General features: G+C 55.7%; 1 protein-coding gene across 2 annotated transcripts in view; it reads right to left on the reverse strand.

Annotated features, from left to right (window-relative positions):
• RAMP1 (receptor activity modifying protein 1) overlaps positions 1-20956 on the reverse strand; it is a 43090-nt gene that overhangs the window by 20624 nt on the left and 1510 nt on the right. The window contains exons 1-2 of one of the 2 annotated variants that reach the window (XM_059167573.1): positions 10171-10284; positions 6076-6214 (exon numbers count right to left, since the gene is read on the reverse strand). In XM_059167573.1, the coding sequence (XP_059023556.1) occupies positions 6076-6214; position 10171 (140 nt within the window). In that variant the 5' untranslated portion in view covers positions 10172-10284. Of the gene's footprint in view, positions 1-6075; positions 6215-10170; positions 10285-20956 lie in introns of those variants that run through there. The other variant, XM_059167571.1, reaches the window with a different exon arrangement.

Below are 20956 nucleotides of genomic sequence, written 5' to 3' on the forward strand. Positions count from 1 at the left end.
CAGACACCCTCACCCAAGGGCACCCACCCTGGCGCTGGTAGGCGGTGTCCACACCTTTTCCCACAGGGCTGGAGCCCCGCAATGAGGCCCTGGGGCTGGGGCGCAGGAGGAAATGGCCTCAGCAGAAGGAGTCTGGCTCCAAAGGCAGGCTGGGTCACTTTCCTGGGACAGCCCCTCTCCTCCCTGAAGGCCTCCAGAGGTCAGGATCCCTGTGCGCCTGGGCTCTGCAGACACTAGAAGGACTCCCCCCAAGCCAGGTGGGCAGAGGGGCAGGGGGTGGACACCTGTGCTAGGGCCTGCCAACGAGCAGGGGGGCCGAGCCTTTGTGAGCATGGCTCAGGTTCCGGAGGCGGAGGCCTTACAGACCCACCATGGCGCTGAAGCCAGCCCTGGAGTCAGCCACGCTCGCAGCCTGCTGGGACGTCCCCATGGGGACAGGCGTCCCATTCCAGGTGGCCCGCAGGCTCCAGAGAATGGCGTGGAGCACCCTGGATGTGTTCCAACCCGAGGTCTCGGCCACATAGCCGGGTGCAGCCAGAGTCCCTGGAGGACACAGCCACTGCCCTGGGGAAACCTCTGCACCTGGAGAAAGATGCCTCCCTTTCAGTTCCTGTTGGGATTCTTAAGAAGAACAGCTGCTCCGGCCTGCTGCCCCGCCAGAACTCCCTGACTTGACTCTGAAGGGAGACACAGAAGAAGGAAGGCTCCTTGTGTAGCAAAGAGTAGATCCCGAGGGGGGCCAAGGTGCCCTGTTCTGGTCTGCAGTCCCTGGTGAACGGGAGCTTGGGGTCTATGCTCCTGGATGAGGACACAGCACGGCAGCCTGTCCCCTAGAGCCCCGTTCTCTGTCCTTCCCTTGACACACCAGGCTGCCCCCCACTCCCCAGGGTGGGAGAGCCCTCCTCGGAATGGTGCTCTTTGGTCCGGGCTGGAGGGCTCTCCACACCCTGCACAGGGTCCGCACACGGTAAGGGACTGCAGGGAGGCAGACCAGGCCGCCTGCTCTGGGATACCGTGTTAGGGAGCTGCCGGGCACTGAGCCGGACCCAGTCAGCAGTGACAAACCTAGAAGTTTCCAGACAGAGACAGGAGGGGTGCCTTGACCGGTGTGAAGGTGAAGTTGGGTTCTCTGGCGGCTGGTCATGGAAGGTGGTGACCCACTCCCTGGGGACCCCTCTGACATCTTCCCCTGTCCAAGGTGACACCTGGGAGCCAGTGACGGGACGGGAAGGCAGCAGCAGCAGCAGCACCTCCTGAAGCCCCCCAGCACTTTCCATGTTGGGGAGGAGATCCATATGCAGGTAAATCAAACTGCTTGAGTTCCTCACATTCGAGATTCTCCTCCTTATCTGTTCTGCTCTTTCTCTCCCTCCCCAAAACCCGCAGGAACATCTCTGGAGATGAGAATTTCTGATGACACATTTTCCCATGTTCTCTGTAGCTCCCTCAATTAGATTATACTCCCAGTTAATACATTAAATGACCTTTCATTTCCACTAGCATGCCAGGCCTGCTGTTTAACAAGCTAACCCCTGGGGAATCATGGGCTGGGCTTGGATCCTGGGGGGTGGGGTGGGGGAGGGGGCAGGGCAGTCTGTCCTGCTGAGCACATTTGCCCTGAGGAGACCTGGGACCAGGACAGGTCAGAAACCTGGGGAATCTGAGAAATCCAAGGCATCCCTAGACAAGAAAGGACTCAGGAGCAGCCCCCAAGTCACCCTCAGATGAAGAGAAGGGTCAGGGTCCAAGGCCATGGACTGATTGAAATGCAGAACCATGCTGGACAGCTAAGGTCCCAGGATAAGCTCCCTTACAACTCTTGAAATGCAAAAACAAAAAGACCCACAGTCCCAGGGCAGGTCATTGTCCTCTTGCTGGAACACGGCCCAAATGCTCTTGTTAGCCCTCTGCTTTCTCTCCAGATCTCTCTCTCTGAGCAGTGATGCACGCTGCTGCTGAGAAGTACTTTGGAAAGAACCCAATGTTTCCATCCAGTGTCCTAAGGGAAGCAGGGCAAATGAGCCCCCTCTCAGTCTGCCGTGACGCAGGCAGTGGCACTGCGAGCCTGGGAGCCAGAGGGCCAGAGGGCATGAGCAGGCCCCCATGTGCCCTACAGAGGATTTTGTCCCCATCTCCTCCAGAGCATGCATCCTAAGGAAGGCTGGCGGGCTCCCATTTGTCACTTGGAAGGAGGGGAAGTTCCCTCTGCCATGCGGCTGTTTTAAATCCTCTGACTTCAGAGTATGATCCAGAACGTCCCTCGGCCATGTTGAAGCCACCTGCAGGCCCAGCCCAGTTGCTAGGACAGCCATCACCCCGAGCAGCAGGCATCGGGGGTCCTCTGGCCTTGAACTCCCTTTGGATTTCTCCACCCGCAGCATTAGCCTGGGGGCTCGATCCCAGGCTCCAGTGAGTTCCCAGGTCTGCTCTCAAGGCACTGCCTGCACCCCAGCAACAGGCCATGGCTGCACTTGGGTCAGGGAGGGGGTCTGTCCCAGTACCTGCACCCTTTGTCAGACCCCTGCCCTGTCTGCTATCCGCTGGCTCCACTGCCCCTACTGCTCCAGGAGACTCTGGAAAGTCTGCTTTTGGCCCAAGTACCAGGCTTGGTAGCCCACTGCAAGCGGGCCCCACCAGGCCCCCTGGACATTGGCAGAAGCCGAGATGGCCACTGAAGGCCATCAACCACCTCCCTGGGGCGTCTCCACACTCCCCAGAGAATCAGGAGGGGGCCATCTTGTACCCCTGGGGAATGTCATGAGTTGAAACTCCGGACCCAAAGAGACCTTGTGAGCTGTGCCCCTGGGCAGATAAGGCAGGGATTATGACTGTCCTACCACCTTCTGAGGTTGCCGCTTACTTACTTGAGATGACAGAGTCTGAGGGATTGGCACAATGCTGAGCTCACAGTAGGTGCTTAATAAGTGCTAGCTATAATAACGAACTCTTTTCTTGAAATGGTGTGAGTGATAAGTAAGCCTTCAGTAGGCAGTGAAGACCGACTGTCCTGGAGGAGAATTCAGGCTGTAGATGGAGGTAATAGGAGAAGGCTTGAAACACGGAGTGTTGATGAAGGTGTGGGCAAAGCGTGGAGGGAGATGACAGGACAAAGGGCCATCACAACCCACGGTGGGCAGAGATGGGTTCAGGAATGAACAGGACAACCGGGCAGCTCGTGGGGAAGAAGACAGAGCGTGCTTCCTGGCGTGCCTTCCATCAGAATGAAGCGCAGAGGCACCAGTGTCAGAGATGTGTCCCCCAAACCACACGGACTTGAGAGGAAAGCAGGGGTGGATCCTCTGGAACCCTGGCGTGGGGAGAGGCCATGCAGCTGTGACTCGGATCCGGGGGGATGACACGCTGATGTGCATGGTTACGTGAAAACGTAACCCTTTCTGCCATTCCTGTGGCAGCAGGAATGGCAAAAAGGGAGTCAAAAGACAGTGCTTGAGTTGGGAGAGCACTTCTCAGGCGCAGCAGACAAGGGTCTGAATTCACCTCTATGGGGGCACCCAGCTGGTGTGTTCAGTGGACAGGGCCGTGACTCTTGGTCTCGGGATTGTGAGTTCTAGCCCCATGTAGAGGGTAGAGATTACTTAAAAATAAAATCTTAGGGGGGGAAAAAAAACCTCTTTAAAAAGGATCAGAAACCTGACAGAAAAGGAGGAAAGACACAAACATTCACAGAAAAGAGAACAGAAGAGGAACCTGTCACTGGAGAAACCCAAAACATACCAGGGAGACACTGTTTCTGACTGAGCAGGCAGCAAGGACTCAAGCCTGACAGTGGGGTGTGTGGGCGGGTGGTGGGAAATGGCTCCCTCATGCTGCGGGTGGGGCTGCCCACTCCTGGTCCTCCTGGAGGGCAAGAAGGTGTGCTCAGCATGGCATGCTCCCGCCTCACACCTGGGAGCCCTGCACCCAGGGCATCACAGCAGGGACACAGATCCCACAACATGGGCATGACTATGCACATACACAGGTCATTCCCTTCAACATTCCCTGAAATTCGGAAATACTGGGAAAACCAAATCCGTCCTGCTGGGAAAGTGCTTGGAAAATTATGCACAGAGCAACGTTATTCAGCTGCAAAACTGCATGCTGCAGCTCTCTATGCACTGATTAGAATGGGTTTCCAGCATAGACCGGTAGGTGAAAACAAAATGCCAAAGAATATCTGTATAAAGGGCTAGTATCCAAAACATACAAAGAACTTATGAAGCTCAATACCCAGAAAACAAATAGCCCAATCAAGAAATGGACAACAGACATGAAAAGACATTTCTCCAAAGACATACACATGGCCAACAGACCCATGAAAAAATGCTCAATATCACTGGGCATCAGGGAAATATAAATTAAAAGTACACTGAGATACCACCTCACACCCATCAGAATAGCTAAAATTAGCAACTTGGGAAGCCACAGATGTTGGTGAGGATGCGGAGAAAGGGAACCCCCTTACACTGTTACTGGGAATGCAAGGTGGTGCAGCCACTCTGGAAAAGAGTATGGAGTTTCCTCAAAAAGTTGAAAATAGAGCTACCCTATTACCTGGCAATTTATAGAAAAAAAAATTATTTATTTATTTGACAGACAGGGATCACAAGTAGGCAGAGAGGCAGGCAGGGAGAGAGGAAGAAGCAGGCTCTCTGCTCAGCAGGGAGCCTGATGCGGGGCTTGATCCCAGGACCCTGGGATCATGACCTGAGCCGAAGGCAGAGGCTTAACCCACTGACCCACCCTTGCACCACTGACCCAGCAATTGTAATACTAGGTATTTAACCAAAGGGTACAAAAATGCTGATCTGAAGAGGTCCCTGCACCCCAATGTTTATAGCAGAATGTCCACAATAGCCAAATTACGGAAAGAGCCCAGACATCAATCGACAGATGAATGGATAAAGAAGAGGTAGTGTGCATATGCATGCACACACACACGCGCACACACACACACTGGAATATTACTCAGCCTTCAAGAAGAATGAAATCTTGCCATTTACAATGACATGGATGGAGCTAGAGAGTATTATGCTGAGTGAAATAAATCAACTGGTGAAAGACAAATACTATATGGTCTCATTCATATGTGGAATTTAAGAAACAAAACAGAATGAGTGTAGAGGAAGGGAAGGAAAAATAAGATAAGAGGAAAACAGAGAGGGAGGGAAACCACAAGAGCCTCTTAACTATAGGAAACAAACTGAGGGTTGCTGGAGGGGAGAGACGCTAGGGTGATGGGGTCATTGGGGAACGGGCATTCAGGAGGGCACGGGATGTGATGAGCACTGGCTGTTATATGCAACTGATGAGTCCCTGACCTCTACCTCTGAAGCTATTAATATGGAATATGTTAACTTAATTGAATTTAAAGATTTAAAAATTTAAAAACGCTTAAAAATATCTATTGTATAGATTTAAAGATATCTATTGTATAGCACCAGAAATAATCTGTAGTATAAGATAAGGACATAGCATAGCAAAGTTAAAGAATATCTTTATTTATTTATGATGGCCAGGTCTCTGTGTCAGCCTGCCGGCCAGCAATACAACCTATACATGCCTACCCTACAGATTTTGGACTTTCTAGAACCCCAAGCTGTATAAACCAATTCCTTGAAAGAAATACTGATGTGATACCAACAGCCTTCCCCTACACTGACCACGGGGACCAAGGGAACCAGCAGAGACACCCCTCTAAGCGGGGGCATCTGTCACGGAGACTCAGCCCTGTGGGCACTAGACCATCCCCCACCCACCTGCACTGGGATGGGCCACACGCGTCTCACAGGAACATGGCCCACACGGAACCTTCCAGCCACAGAGGCGTGGCTGGACACGGCCCGGCATCCCCCCTGCCCCCAGGCCATCATGGACATAGCCTCCTCTATCCACACTCACTTGCTCCTGGCATCCTCCTTCACCCTAAGACTGTCCCCGCCCGTGGCCATGTTCTGTCACCCCAGACCATGGAGTAGAACCCCTCACGGTGGCCTTGAGTGGACTCCTCACACCAGGCCTAGGGCCCCCACCCCAGCCATGCCCACCCCCAAACAGGGGACACACAAGACTCACCTGATGGTCTTGCCCCAGTCACACCACAGCGTCTTCCCGATGGCGTCCATGCTCACCTGGAACTGGCTGAGGCAGAGCTCCTGGAGTAGAGGGCCGTAGCTGGTGTCCTGGCAGGCTGTGGCCATAAGTAGGGGGTACACTGCAACGAGAGTGTCCAGGGACCATCATCCGACCCCCACCCACCCTCCCTCCTCTACCTCCCCTGTGCACCCACGAGAGGCCTGGCCCAGAGCCCACTTCCCCCTGATCTGTGGAGAGGAAGCCTGGGGCTCACTGATCCAGCACAACTCAGCCAAAGCCCTGTTTGCTGCCTGCGGGCCAGACGGCGCCTCCCAGAGCTCCGAGTGCACAGAGCCAGGGGATCGCAACTCCCCTCGCAGCCACTGACCGTCAGGCGCAGGAAGCCCAGCAGCCCAGTAGGGTCTGACACTCAGGCACCACTCCATCCTCACTCCAACCCCCGACACAGCCCCCAGCACCCCCCCTTCACACGTGGGGAAACTAAGGACCCCTGGGATTGCAAACAGTCTCCTCCCCCTGGATGCCACCAGGCCTCTGGCCGATTTGGGCCAGAACATGGGGTCCAGGCTCTGGCTCTCAGTCCCAGGGACAGCCCACCTGAGGTCCTTGAGGAGCCCCAGCTCATGACGCTGAGGTCTGGATACTTACTGGCTACAAAGCACACCCACAAACAGATGTGAAACCTGCTCTATCCCCCAACTTGATATATATGAGCTCAAAAAGGTAAGGAAGGCACTGCACAAACCAAAACTCACTCCCTTCCCCCCTAAGCCCACAACTGGCTCAGGTGGCTGCTGGCAGGTGAGGAAGGTTTCCCCCTGGGTCCCCAACCCTAGGCCTCCCTGCTCTTCCTTTTCAGGCTGGACATCAGCCTCTTCTGCCTGTCTACAGGACCAGGTAGGGCCAGGGGCAGTGGGGGTCCTTCACAATCCCTCCTCAAGGCCTGGCCCACCTACTGCCCCTCAGGCTATCTTGGCTCTCTGCCCACAGGACCCCTACCCTCATGGCCTTTCCAGATTCCTGGATGAGGCCTGGAGCTGGGAAGCCAGGGCTACCCCAGGAATTCTTGGACTCCACGTCGGGCCTCATGGACATGTGTGGACACCCAGCTGCTCCTTGCAGCTCTTGGGTCTGGGAAGCCCACAAGGCAGTAGGTGGGATGGCCCACCCAAGGGGAGGGTGGTGGCCCTCCAGGCACTCAGACTATGCTGGGAGCTCTGGGGTCTGACTCTGAAACACGGCCTAGAAGGTGGTGTGTATGTGAGTGGGCTTGTCCCACGGCCCCTCAGACTCTTGCCCACCCCCCATGTGACTCCATCTTCCAGGAGCAAAATGCGGAGGAACTGGTACTCCAGCCCCTACAATACATGAGCCTACTCAAAGCTCTCTACATGTACTCAGATCATGCAGGCAGGTCCTACTGTGATCATGAACTTACTAGATGGGGAAACAGAGGCTTTGGGGTGCAGAAGCGGGCCTAAGTTCCCAGCCCAGAAAAGGTATAGGCTTGACTGAATTTGTCTCACCGGCCTTAGGCCCCTCACTCAACCAATTCCCGGTCCCAAGAGGCTGAGGGCTAGACAAGGAGCTGGGCAGTGCAGTGGAGGGCCTGACCTATCTTTTGCTGCAGACCTGGGGAGAGGGCAGACGATGAAGGGGCAGGCTGTGAAGTGCCATTCTAGAATGCAACTCCTGGGGGCTCGATGGCTAGTTACTGGAGGGCAAGTGGGTAGGTGGATGGGTAGATAAGTAGGTGCACAGAAGGGAGGGTGCATGGGTAGGTGGGTGGATGAAAGAATGGAGGGATGGATGACTAGAGGGATAGATGACTGGATGGATGGATGGGTGGATGGATGACTGGATGATGGATGGATGGATGGATGGATGGATGACTGGAGGGATGGATGGATGGATGACTGGATGATGGATGGATGGATGGATGGATGGATGACTGGAGGGATGGATGGATGGATGGATGGATGGATGACTGGAGGGATGGATGGATGGATGGATGATGGATGACTGGATGGATGACTAGATGGATGGATGGATGGATAGATGGATGGATGGATGACTAGAGGAATGGATGACTGGATGGATGGATGGGTGGATGACTGGAGGGATGGATGGGTAGATGACTAGAGGGATGGATAAATGGATGACTGGATGGATGGGTAGATGGATGGATGGGTGGAAGGATGTATAGATGACCGGATGGATGGATGACTGGATGGAAGATCTGTTGGATGATTAGATGGATGGATGGAGGGAAGGAGAGAAGGAGGGGCGGATGGATAGATGGATAGATGGATGATTAGATGGATGGATGGATGACTAGATTAGATGGATGGATGGATGGGTGGATGGAAAGATAGGTAGGTAAATGGATGGGTGAGTGGGAGGATGAATGAATTCCACACATGGCAGACCAGGGCTCTGACCCAGCCCATAACCATGCCAGAATGGAGTGTTGAATGGGAAGCCAAAGCCCTTGATGGGGTGGAGGTGACGACTGGCTCACAAGGTAAGGTGCCAAATCAGGAGAGGAAGAGATAAAGTACAGTCTCGGTTACAGGTAACAGAACCGACTGGCAGGCTTCAACATAAGGGCAGCCTGACACTGAGGACCTGGAGGGCAGGCCAGCCAGAGGCCACCTGCGGGGGAGCACTGACCGCAAAGCTCTGAAGTTGCCCTCAGGTGTATCCTCCCTGTGCCCTCCCAGAGCCCCCGGAGAGGGAGGTGGTGCGGGACTGATGGAGGCTAGGCAGCAGGCCCATGTCTGACCCTGTGTTTCTGGAAGACAGGCCAAGATGTCACAAATGGGCAAGAGCTGTCCCTTCAGGAAAATGGCAGCTCTCAGGAAGGGGACAGGTGACCATCCCCAAGCATGCAACCACACGCTGTGCCTCACAGTCAGAGAAGGACTGCAGTCCGAGGGAACTGATAGCCTGGGGCTTCCAGAAAGAGATAGAGTGAGGGAAACCCAGCAGTGGCTGGGGGCTCTGTGGGCTTTCAGAGGATTTACATGAAGGCCCCGAGGCCCACCGATCCCACCAGGACATGAGATGAGCTTGGGAGGGAAAACGAATTCCTTGAACTAAGGAAGGGACACAGTCCCAGCGGCACACACCTGCACAGGGCAGCTGAAGCCACCACAGTGAAATCTCATAGCAACGAAAGAAAAAGAGAAACCCAGACAAAACACACAGCAAACCCCATGACACACGGAGGTAGAGGGGAGGTCCAGCCTTCCCTGTGCCCACCGCACTGCAGGGTGTCCCCGGGGGATGGGTCCCACTGAGGCTGGCAGGGCACCTGGAAGGCTCCTGGGCTTTTGGCCTGAGAAGCTAGGGAGAAGGTGCAGGTGGGGAGGGTGGAGAAGAAAGGCTGGCATGTGGGGAAAGCTTCTTGGAGGGTCTCCTGAGGTGAGGACCCACAGGCGGGCGAGGTGACCCATCCCTCGACATCGTGGAGGGAGCACCCTCCTCCCCCATCCCAGAGAGTGCAGCAGAGGAGGCTGGCAGGGCAGAGCACATCCCTGGGGCCCTTCAGGATCTCTTGGGGGCCTGGGAGCCAGAAGGCTCCCCTGGCCTCAGGGGCCACATACCCACCCTCATTCTTGCTACTTCCCGACAGCCCAGGTGTGTGTCCCATGGAGCCCACATGGGCACGGAGCGGGGGGCGGGGGGTGCGCCCCAAGGACCAGCTGTGGCTGACCCCTAGTGTTGTCCGGGCAGGCTCAGGGAAGGAGTGACTCGAAAGCCTGTCTGCTGTGGACAGGCGCAGTGCTGGGGCTCACAGGGAGCTCGGGGGGTGGGGGAGGGCTCAGACACCTACTCATGGGAGGAGTCCCAAGTTGCCCATCCCAACTTCCTTCTAAGGGTCACCCCTCTGTTTGTCCCCACTGCCTCTCTGCCCCAAGCACGTGCCTGTCTCCCTGCTAAGAACAGCCTTCCCCAGACAACCCCAGGCCTGAATGTGGCTTTTCTGTGGCCATCACCTCCTCCTCCTCCGAGGGGTCCCAGCCGCTTACCCCAGAGCCCCCCACCCCCCATCCACGTCCTCAGCCTCACTCAGGGGCTAGAGCGGTTTCCTCTTCTCAGAACAACGTTGGCCGCCTCTCCTCCACCAGCCTTTCCAACATGTGTGCGCACCCTCCCTGGCACGCAGCTGCTCTGCACGTTCCTATCATCCCATGCTGCATCACTGACCCCAGCAGAATGTGACAGACGTTCTTGTGGGAGTGGAGCGAGGGCGCTTCCCACTGTTGGCTCCTCTCCTGCTCTGGAATGGTCAGACTCAGGGTGGATGAGGACGATCATGCCTATCAGTCAGGATGCTCTGGCAACAGAAACCACGTGGGCTCATGTGAGCACCAAAAGACTCTAGGGGCTCACAGCAGGAGAAACAGAGACCATCCCAGGGGGTACAGGGTGCCACCTCCCCCGCGGGGCGTCCGCAGCAGAGAGTACAGTGCAGGGACACGTCCTCAGCCTACAGACCCTCTTGTTGTGGTGTCCCCGCCTGGGTACATTCAGGCCCATCTCCTGTTGTCCCCTGGGCTACAGAGAACAGCCCTCCAGCCCCACCTCCCCTGGCCGGCCCGGTCTGGTTGGTCCAGCAGTGATGCCAGACTCCAGTGGGCACTACCCCCACTGCACAAGCCTCCCCATGGCCTTGACCCTGGCTGGCCTCTGAGCTAGTCCCCTGGATGCTGCTGTTCCCCACCTCTCTGTGAGACACCTGCTGCCTCCCCAGGTTAGGATCCAGCTCTCTGGGCTCAAAGACCCCTCCCCCCACACACCCTGCCCTTTGCTCCTGTCCTGGGGGAGCCCTGAGCCTTGGGTCATTCCACAGCGGGGACCAGCTAGGGTGGGCTGTCTGGGAGAATCTGGAAACTAGGTTCATTTTTTAGGTACTGGAGAACGGCGCTTAATGTTTTTCTTAAACCAGCCTGGTGGGATTTCTTTCATTGGAACGACAGTACCTAATGGTTTTAAAACTGACTCGAACTACCAAAAGTTTTAAAATCAGCTGTGTGGGCCAAATGGGTCCCATTCCTGCCCGGCTGGCAGCGTCATCCCTCGAACGTAAGTTGGGTCTTTAAAAGGCCGCATGTGGGGGCCGTGAGCAGCCTGTGTTCCATCCTTGGCATGTTCGCGCAGGAACTTTCCTTGGCATGGGCGTTATTTAGGAATTAGGTGTCCTTTTAGGGAGAGTTCAAAGCAACAGCTCCCTCTCTCCACAGCAGAAAAACACCGGACAGGAGGCCGCACAGAGGCTGCAGACCTCTCAGGGCAAAGGGACCAGGGGCCACAAAGACGGGGCGGGCGGGTTCCTGGCAGGGAGCAGGACCATCCCGTGGAGTCCCTTGGTTTGGGTTTTCAAATGAGCAATGAGCGACCCAGAAGTGTGAACCCGATGGGTCCTGTTTTATGGGTCCTTGGTCTGTGCCTGCTCGCCTGGCAGGAAGGGTCTATCTGCAGACAGAGAAGCCTAGACCCTACACTGTCCTGAACCCTGGGGTCCGGGACAGTGGGGGTGATGGGGGGTTGCTGGGCTGTGGGAAGGGGAACAGCTGGGGGCCAAGTTGAGCTCCCCATGTCAAGTTGAGGTACCCATGAGCTGGGGGAGGGGTCTCCAGAGATCTCAGATAGAGACGGCCTGGCCTGGGGCATGGACAGGCTCCCTCACCCCTCGGACTGTGAAGTGGGAACCTCCTGTTCCAGGTGGGCCACCGGGACTGTGTTCCATAGGATGTGCTGTTCCCAGAAGCCCTCCTGCCTCAGAACAAGCAGCCCACCTCTGCGGGCTACTTTCAACACGAGCCACACTTAGCAACTCATGGGACACTCGAGGCTGGACCCTGGTGGCCAGCATGGGTAATGGGGAGGGACATGGGGAGGGGCAGGAGGGGGAGATGACAAAGGCCAGGACACTTTCAGGGGTGAGGGGGATATATGCTCAGTCTTGGGTCCACGAAGGTGTTAACAAATGCCAGAACCGTCCAAACTGTGAATGTTAAATACAATCCGTTTATTCTGCGTCCGTCAGACTTCAGTGATGCTGCTTTAGGAAATGCCAGGATCTCTGAGCCGTGTGGTTCTAGAAGATCTTGGTTTTTTTCCCTCATGCTCCTTTATATTTTCCACAGGTTAAACAAGCATATAACTGATGAAATGTGATCTCTTTGCTCTCTGCAGATCTGCCAAGAGCTGTCAGAAAAGCTCTCGCTCAGCCGGTTCTCGGAGTGGCTATGAATCATTTCTTGCTCACAGGCCCAGTGGGGAGAGAGCCGCCCGCTTCCAGGACTCCCCTGATTCTATCCCCCAGGGAGCCACATCCCCAGGAAGAGACATGCCTGGGCTGTCACCGAGTGCCCCAGGACACGACGTACCCAGAATTTGGTTCGAACATGTTGCCCTCAACTGTCCTCAGCCTTTTTGGGAAAATAAAAACAAAACAACAACAAACTGAAAAGATTAGAATTCTTGTGTGCCTGGTAAAAAGTCCTACTCAGCCCTCAAGGCCCCAGGAGCTATCACATCCTTGGGCCTGCCCAGCACACAGCCCTGCTCTGACCCCATCATAACTGCCAGCAAGAGCCTGTCCTGAGCCGCCGACCGCAGGACCCTGGGGCCTGCATCTCACCCGGACGTAGCGCCTGCCCCCCAGGCTTCTGGCAGTATGGGGCCTGACGGCACCAGAAGTGAAGGAGTGTGGGGAGGCGTCTCGATCCTGCCCTGGGACAACCCCCTTCACTTCTCAGGACTCTTCTGTCTTCTGGAAAGCCCCACGTGGGTCGGGCCTCACCCTTTCCTCAGCCAGGGTCTCCTGAGATGGTTTTCCCTTCTCTCCTCTGAGATACTCTTCCTCCTGTCTCTCCCAGTGCTCCGTGACACCATGTCATGGGCAGGCATCTTGGGACACCTATGTCTCTGTCTGGAGGCCCCATCTGTGTTCTTTTTAGAAGCAAGCTGGGTGTCAACAGATAAAATGTAGATCTGGCTCTAGGTTGGTCCCCCCCAGCTCTGGAGGACTCCCTGCTTCCCCTCCCACCACTGCCTGCCGGGGATGTCCGCCCTAGGGTGACAACCCACCTCACGTGGCCGGAGTCTGTCCTAAGCCCTCCACAGGCATTCGCTGACTCAGTCCTCGCAAGCATCTGGTCAGGACCACATTATTATTCTCTTATTTTACAGAGTGGGTCAGAGGGGCCCAGAGAGGTTCAGTGACCTGCCCAGACACACACAGCCCAGGAGTGGAGGAGCCAGTACGCAGCTCTTGGCATGCTAATCTCAGAACACACGGGAGAGACAGTGAGGGTGACTCCCTCAGAGCCAGAGACTGCAGCCCCGAGGCCTGTGGATGACTGACATCCACTGAGACCCCCGACGGGAGGCACCTTGGGGCCATTTTCCCCACGGGGGGTCGAGAGGGGTTTTGCTTCAGAGGTGGGAGGCCCATGCGACGGATGGCCATGTGGCCAGGCGACACCAAAGCCTGGCAGTATACAGCTTCCCCAGGAATGTGGGTGAAGAACACCCCCCACCCTCACAGGGAGGACCCCTCCTGCAGAGGAGCAGTAGAGCAAGGTCAAGTGGAGACCAGCCCAGGGCCCTCCGAGTCCTGTGGGTGTGGCCATGCAAACGCAAGCCCATCGTCCTCACCAAGACCACAGGCGTCCTGCAGGGGCGTGTGAAGCTGCCACAGGAGGGCAAAAGGTTTCTGTGATTTTATGAACTTGTTTTCACAGCTCACCAGTTGAAGAAGCTGATCTGGACTAGGTCTGATAATATGCTGGGCAGCGGCACAGGCCAAGATCCCTATGCGGGGGCTCACTGACGGGTCAGGACCAGGAGGCCCTGGACACGACTCTTTCAGAGGATTAGGTGCCCAGGCCCCCTGGCACGGGGATGGGGGGTTCCCGCTGGTCAGAGCAGCTGCTCCTGCCTCCCTCATGCCAGCTCTGGTTCTCCTGTGCCTGGCCCCGCGTGGCTGCTGTGCTCCCCTCTGAAGCACACCGACCCCCCTCCAGCAGTCTTTCTGCCCCTGAGATGCTCCCTATCCCCCGCAGGAGGAATTCCCGCTCCCGACCCCACTCAGAGCAGCCAATCAAGGGAAAGAGGAAGTTCCCTTGCAGGCCCATGGACCCTTTCATTTTCCGTTCAAACAGCAGCTCACGCCAGTGGAGCCTTCATCAGGCAGATTTGCCTAGGACCCTCCTGACACACCCCTGCCGTGGCCTAAAGAACCTGTTCCCTCATTGGGGAGGGTATGTGCTTTGGTGAGTGCTGTGAAGTGTGTAAACCCGGTGATTCACAGACCTGTACCCCTGGGGATAAAAATATATGTTTATAAAATATAAAAAATTAAAAAAAAAAAAAAGAACCTGTTCCCCTCTGCCCCTCCCCTCCTTGAAGTGCCGCTCTGTTCTGTGCTGCACATGGGGCACCGTTCCCATGTCCCCCGAATCCATGAGAAAATGGGATGCTCGATCAAGCTAAAACGCTAAGTGACGCAGAACAATGTTCGGAGGGAGTGAGACACCACACTGGCACCCCCCACAAAGTCAGGTTCCACCTGCGAAGCACCGATGGGCACCTCAAACGTGTTGGGATGGCCACCGTCAGGACCCGGACAAGAACGAGCATCAAGGGAGGGTGCCGAGAGCCCCCGCGCGTTGCTGGTGGGAATGCAGTCGTGGCCAGAAACCGTGAACAGAGCGACCCTGTGACCCAGTCTGCAACAGGGACGTGCGCACCTGGGCCCTGCATGGCATTAGTCACAGCGGCCGGGAGTGCGAGCAACCTGACGGCCAGCAACACCTGAACGGAAGAATGAAATGGTCCAGCCTCGGATGGGAAGGACCACCATCACATGCTACATGGGGACGAATCTTGCAGTCACAAAGACACAGATCCTGCCGGGTTCTACTCACCTCAAGTACCTTTCGCAGCCACTTCACAGACAGAGAGTGGAAGGGTGGGAGTTGGGGCTGGAGGCACCAAGGTTCACCAGGGTGGGAGTCTGGTGGGAGTTACAGGCCGGGGAGATGGGAAAGTTCTGGAGATGATGGCCGTGGTGCATTTACAGCGATGTGAATGGCCTCCATGCCCCAGACAGCAGGGAGGATACGTTTTATGTTATATATATTTTAGCACAATTAAAAATACAACAGTGAAATGGAAGGAGAAAGGAGGGGGCTGTGGAGGACGTGGCCTGCCGGGCTGGGTGCAGGAGTACCCCATGGTCTTCACCGGCCCAGAGAGCACAGCCTCTCCACCAGGGAGCCCTCCCGGGTCCCCAGAGATTCCCCACAGCTCTTGGCCCCAGACAGCGCAGGGAGACTGCAGTCAACAGGGACACCTCGGTAACAGAGTTCACTGTGAAGACTGGAGGGGACACCCAAGACCTCCTGCTCTTCTTCTGGGCTTCTGGGCCATTTACAGAAGGAAAATCTTGGAAGGTCAAGAAGGAACCCTGATGCACACAGGGGTGGTCTGTGACCCACTCCCCGAGCTCAACACAATAGAAGCAGCGATCCCCGGGGAAAATCCAAAGAGCCTGAGCTGCTGGGATTTTAAAAAACTTGCTTCCAAATAATTCATATGGTAGAGAGGAAATTAAAACCACAAACACAGAAACTCTAGAAAATATTACTGATGGCCAAAGGACAGAAAATCCCAGGAGACAGCCCAGAGGCCAAGCAGAGGAGTGACAGGACTAATTTCATGGCTAAGCAGGAAGAACGAAAGCGAACACATCTGGCACCGAAGGAAAAAGATCTGGTTCTTTGGGGTGGGGCTTGAGGATGCCTAACAGAGCTACGCAGCCATCCTCTTGGACCAACGAACACAAAGTCACCTATCCATAGCGCTGGGCTGAAAAGGGCGAATGTCCATGAAGGACAGTTAGGACAATAAGATAATTATCTCTATAATTATGTTAGATAAAATGGACAAGTTCACAGAAAATGTGAAACAACCTTACCACTCTAAGAAATAGGAAACCCATGAAAGATGCCCGCCCCCCATTATCTTCACAGCCAGAAAGTGTCCCACCCAGACGCCTCTGCAGGTGGACACGAAGACCCCTCGGCTCCTGGGGGACCTCTCACTGGCACCGAGCGAACCGCCCCAACCCAGAATGGAGGTTCACGCGTGTCTTTGGGGACGAGAACCCAGGCCCTATCCTGGAATGCGCCGAAGGCTCCTGACTCCATGATCACAAGCACAACTCAAAATGAGGAGCGGTTCTCAGACTCCCAGGCCCCAGGAGACTCCATTTGTCCCAGAAACGCAGGGAGACTCCTGACGCAGACCTCTCCACCTATGTCCCTAGCCCACCTGTGTCCCCATGCCGCCAGTCGCCAAGGGGCTGCACACAGGCCGCTGTTCAAGGATTCTTCCTTCCCATCATAAAAACGGACCTCGTGCATGGGAATAAGGCTCATCCTCACTCCCTCCTCCCCTCCCACCTGGCAGAGACAGAATTAAGTAAGAAGCATCTGGTCCAAAGCAGAGAGAACGAAGGTTGGAGGCATGGCTGCCGTCAGCAGGGGGCAAAGGGAGGCAGCTGCTGTCACCCACCCCACCCACCCCAGCAGCAGGGTCTCCGGCCCAGTGGGAGCAGAAAACAAAATGAATGGTCCCAACTGGGAGGAGGTGACCAGAACAGCCTTCCTGAGATGAGCTATGGATCTGCTGCAGAAGTCAAGGTTGGGGGGCGGGGTGGGGGGGGTGGAGGGAGAATGAAAACAAAGCCAGAAGACAGTGTTGCTGGGACACAGAGTGGAGGAACACGTTCACGGACACAGCCAGCCACACCTCAAATGCACAAAACAGATCTTCTTCATACCCCAGCAGCGGCTGGGTAGAAATAAATTGTGGCAAGTAACCCATCTGTTGGTGTTTTTTTTCCAAGTGGGCTCCATGCCTGATGTGGAGCCCAACACAGGGCCTGAACTCACAACTCTGAGATCAACAGCTGAGCTGTGATCAAGAATTGGACGCTCGACCGACTGAGCCACTCAGGGTCCCCAAAGTCTTCCCTCTGTAGTGACTGCTAGGCCTCTGCAGGAGAAACGAGTTCCTGCCAGAGGGTAGAGGCACTGACTGCTGCTTGGTAACCAGGCGGTCCTGGTGTTAATCCCATCTGGCGGTAAATCAGGGCAACTGCTCTTCAAATGGCGACAGGTACTTTGCGGGCGCAGACGCATCGTCAGATGAACCAGAAGTCTGCATATTTAACACCAGGGCACACAGGGAAGCCTGAGGAGGATAGGTGCTCCGGCTGACCTTTGCATCCCTTCCAGGGGGAGCTAGCTGGTCACACCCACACAGCACCCCACCTCGGCCACCCTCCCCACCAGCCCATGGACATGGGCCCTGTCAAAGTGCCCTGTGGCACCCAGCAGCCCTGTCTCTATCCACCCATCGCCTTGGCTTCTGATCCCCAGCCTGCACCCCTTCTGCATCCCTTCTGTCTGTGGCTCTCACACCTTCCCGACTCTGAGGCTACCCCAGATGTGTCTCCTGGCCAGAGCTTTCGGCTGTGCCCTGGGCTCGCGTGGACACCTGCCTGCCCTTGTCCCCTGAGTGTCCAAGGGGACACCTAACCCAATGCGACTGCTGGGGTGCGGGCTGCCGGGTTTAGCAAACACAGGACGTCCAGTCCCGCGTGAGCGTCAGATAAACAAGTATGTAAGTACTGCCCACGACATATTTACACCAAAGCAATTTGTTGTTTATCCAACATTTGAATTCAACTGGGGACCATGTGCTTTCCTGGGGAGCCGGCTGTGGAGCTCCAGTTCCCTACCCTCCAACGCCTTCCTGCATCCCCGTGGCTCACCCCCACCCCCTCAGTGCATCCCTCACCTTGGGGACTCTCTGGGGCCCCTCACTCCTGCTGTCTCAAGCCTCGCCCTCACCTCTATCCTACCAGCACTCCCTGGTCCCCTGCCTCCAACTGGAGGCAGTGCACGGCCCAGGGTTGCCCACTGCCCTGGGGTAAAATCTGAACATCTTACCTTAGCCCACAGGACTGACCGGGTCCTCCTTCAACACCAGCCTTGCTCTAAGCCCTCTTCTCTGCAAGCTTCAGCCATAAAGGCTTCCAGAAAATTCCAAGATTTGGGGCCTTTCCATAACCATCCTGGGGAACTGGAGTGCTCTTCCTAAACTGCTCGGGGGTCCATGGACATTCGTGCTGGGCATTCTTGTGGGGCCGAGGGGTCGTCCCAGGCTGAAGAGGGCAGCCTCCAGCAGTGGGCTATTGACCAATGTCCCTGGTGTCCACCTACTAGAAACCCCTCCCAGTCATGACCTTACATGTCCCACTTGTGTGTAGGACAGATAGAAGTTTCCAGGAGAAATAGTTTAGTGCTTTCCCCCAAAGCTCCCTGATCTTTCCATCTACCCAGCCAGCAGCCATCTTTCCTCTCACAAACAGACCCACAGAGTCTTCTAGAAGAAATAAACACGCAAAGAGAAAGCCAGCCTTGGGTATTGGTGTTACCAGGTTTCTGCCTGAGTGATTCTGCTTCCTGGACCTCTTACCCCCTGACATAGGGTTTTGCTTTTATTTGTGTTGATAACTGGCCAGAGTATGTGACCCTATGGCAGAGTCATCAGTACCCAACTGCTTGGGTCAGCTGCTGCCTTTTGCCCTCCCGGGCATGTGTGGCTCAGGAGACTCCTTGCTGGTGACCCTTGTGGGCCTGGGGTGCAAAGCCCGGGAGAGCACGGGTAGGCGCTGGCCAGGTTCACTGTACCCCAGCTCCAGCTCCTGTGAGTGACCCAGTGGGAGGAGGGTCACCCATCCCAGGGATGGGGGGCACGGATGGCCAGGGAAGGCTTCCTGAGGCTGGCAGTCCCCTTTGAGGAACAAAGGAAGCCAGACCTGGCTGTGGGGTTCAGACCAGGGGCACCTGATACCCCGGACCCCGGCGGAGTCCTGGCCGGCATGCCTCTGGGGACCCCCTGCTCACAGCCCGGGCTTCCAGGGATGATGAGAGTCAGGTCCTTCCACGTCAAAGAAAATACTAAGATAAACCAATCTCAGGGGAAAAAAAAAAAATCTTCCATGGACAACAGTAACTTCATTATGTGAACGTGAACGAGGCCTTGTTTAGGTTGGGAGCCCTCCTGTTGCTGCCCTGTTGACATAACCCTCCTCGCTAAGAACAAGGGAGCTCTCCAGAAACAGGACTTGCCCGAGAGGTCACCCTGTCAGGGAGGGCGGAAAGACTGGTGAAGAGGCCACAGCAGCTTTGTCTCCCCCCGGTCCCGGGGGACGCCGTGGGCAGAGGCCGGCCAACACAGGGACTGGCGCAGGTGAAGCCACCACGGCCGCCTCTGCCTGCTGCCCCTCTCCCCTTCTCCCCACCCCTGCTCGCTCCTCTCAGCTCAGCACTGCCTCTCCGGACAGCTTCCCTGCATCCCACTGGACAAGAGGTCCTGGGGCAGGTTTCCAGGCCCCCAGGACTGCCTGCCACCCGCTGTCCTGTAAAGGTGGTGGGGGTCACAGGGTGGAGCTCCATCTGGCTCAAAGGTGTCTGGAGAGCTCTGTCTCTGTCTTGTCCTGGTCGCCCCAACCCCGCCCGTGGCTCCCACGAGGGATGTGATGAGACAGGTTTTCCCTTGGCTCCAGCAAACAGACGGTTTAACCCCAGGGTTCCCTGCCCTCCCTCAGGCAAGCCTGTGCACAGGCCTGAGTTGGGGCCCACAGGGAGGACAGCTCACCTTGCCAGGGGGCACCCCCAGAAAGGGCAGGCTCCGCCCCCACTGGCAGGGGACGCTGGCAGCCAAGCCTGGGGGTTCCATGCTTGGGGGTGCCGCGTTTTCAGTAGAATTCATACTACGACCTGGAACCTCTTCACACACTCTGCCAGACCCAAATTTCAACTAATGAGAAGCCGTGAAACTGATTGATTCTGGGAGAAAAAAATCAGGAGGAACAGAGCAGCTCTTTGCTGGAAGGGTCCCACCTAACACATTTCCTTGGAGAATTGCTCACGACCACTTCCAATGTGAACATAAGTGCCACTCAACAGCTCTGGCCTGGCACTGGCTGGACCTGTACTGATGGGCAAGCGCCTATGGAAGGGACACAAAAATTCAGAAACTTCTCCCTGCGGTTAAATGCACAGGGAACAGTAAACAAACACACAGGAGGTAATTGACAAATAAGAATCCTTCAGCTTTAGATTCCAGGGTGAGAACTGCCTCCAGATTCAAACCAGCACGACGATCTGATCACATATGCTGCATTTCCTGCGACACCCCAGCCCATCCCAGTTATACCTGTGCCGATACGGAGTCCCTTATTTCAACAAATACAACCGCCTTGCAAGAATGTCCTCATTCTTGCACGTGCCTGTGCAGCCGGCACACCCGGCTCCCAGGACAGCGTCAGCCAGCGCTCCTGAGCAGAGGTGTGCGCCAGACAGAATTGACAACGGACCCGGCCATCACAGAATAACCCTGGGTGTTCTGCAAACGTCCTTCTTTGCTGATGGATGAAAACATTTCAGTGGCCATATATGAAATTTGTAAGATGTACGTGGTACTGTCAGGGTCTTCTGTAAACATAAGAGTATGCACAAAGCACAGGTTTACAATAGCTTGATTGTAAGACTGTTACAGAGAAGTTCTTGAGCCAATGGACCAGCACATAAAAAAAAAAAAAAAAAAAAAAGGAAAGAAATTCCACATTGCTATTTTGGGAAGCTAAGTCTGCATCGCCAAGGAGATCTGGCTTCTGCTACAACTCGGGAAGAAAACAGTGTGTGCTCCATGATTCTACTAATTACCGCTGGGCTCTGATGACATGAATTTACTGATAACCTCACAG

This window comes from Mustela lutreola, chromosome 3 (genome assembly GCF_030435805.1).
Source record: "Mustela lutreola isolate mMusLut2 chromosome 3, mMusLut2.pri, whole genome shotgun sequence".
NCBI lineage: Eukaryota > Metazoa > Chordata > Mammalia > Carnivora > Mustelidae > Mustela > Mustela lutreola.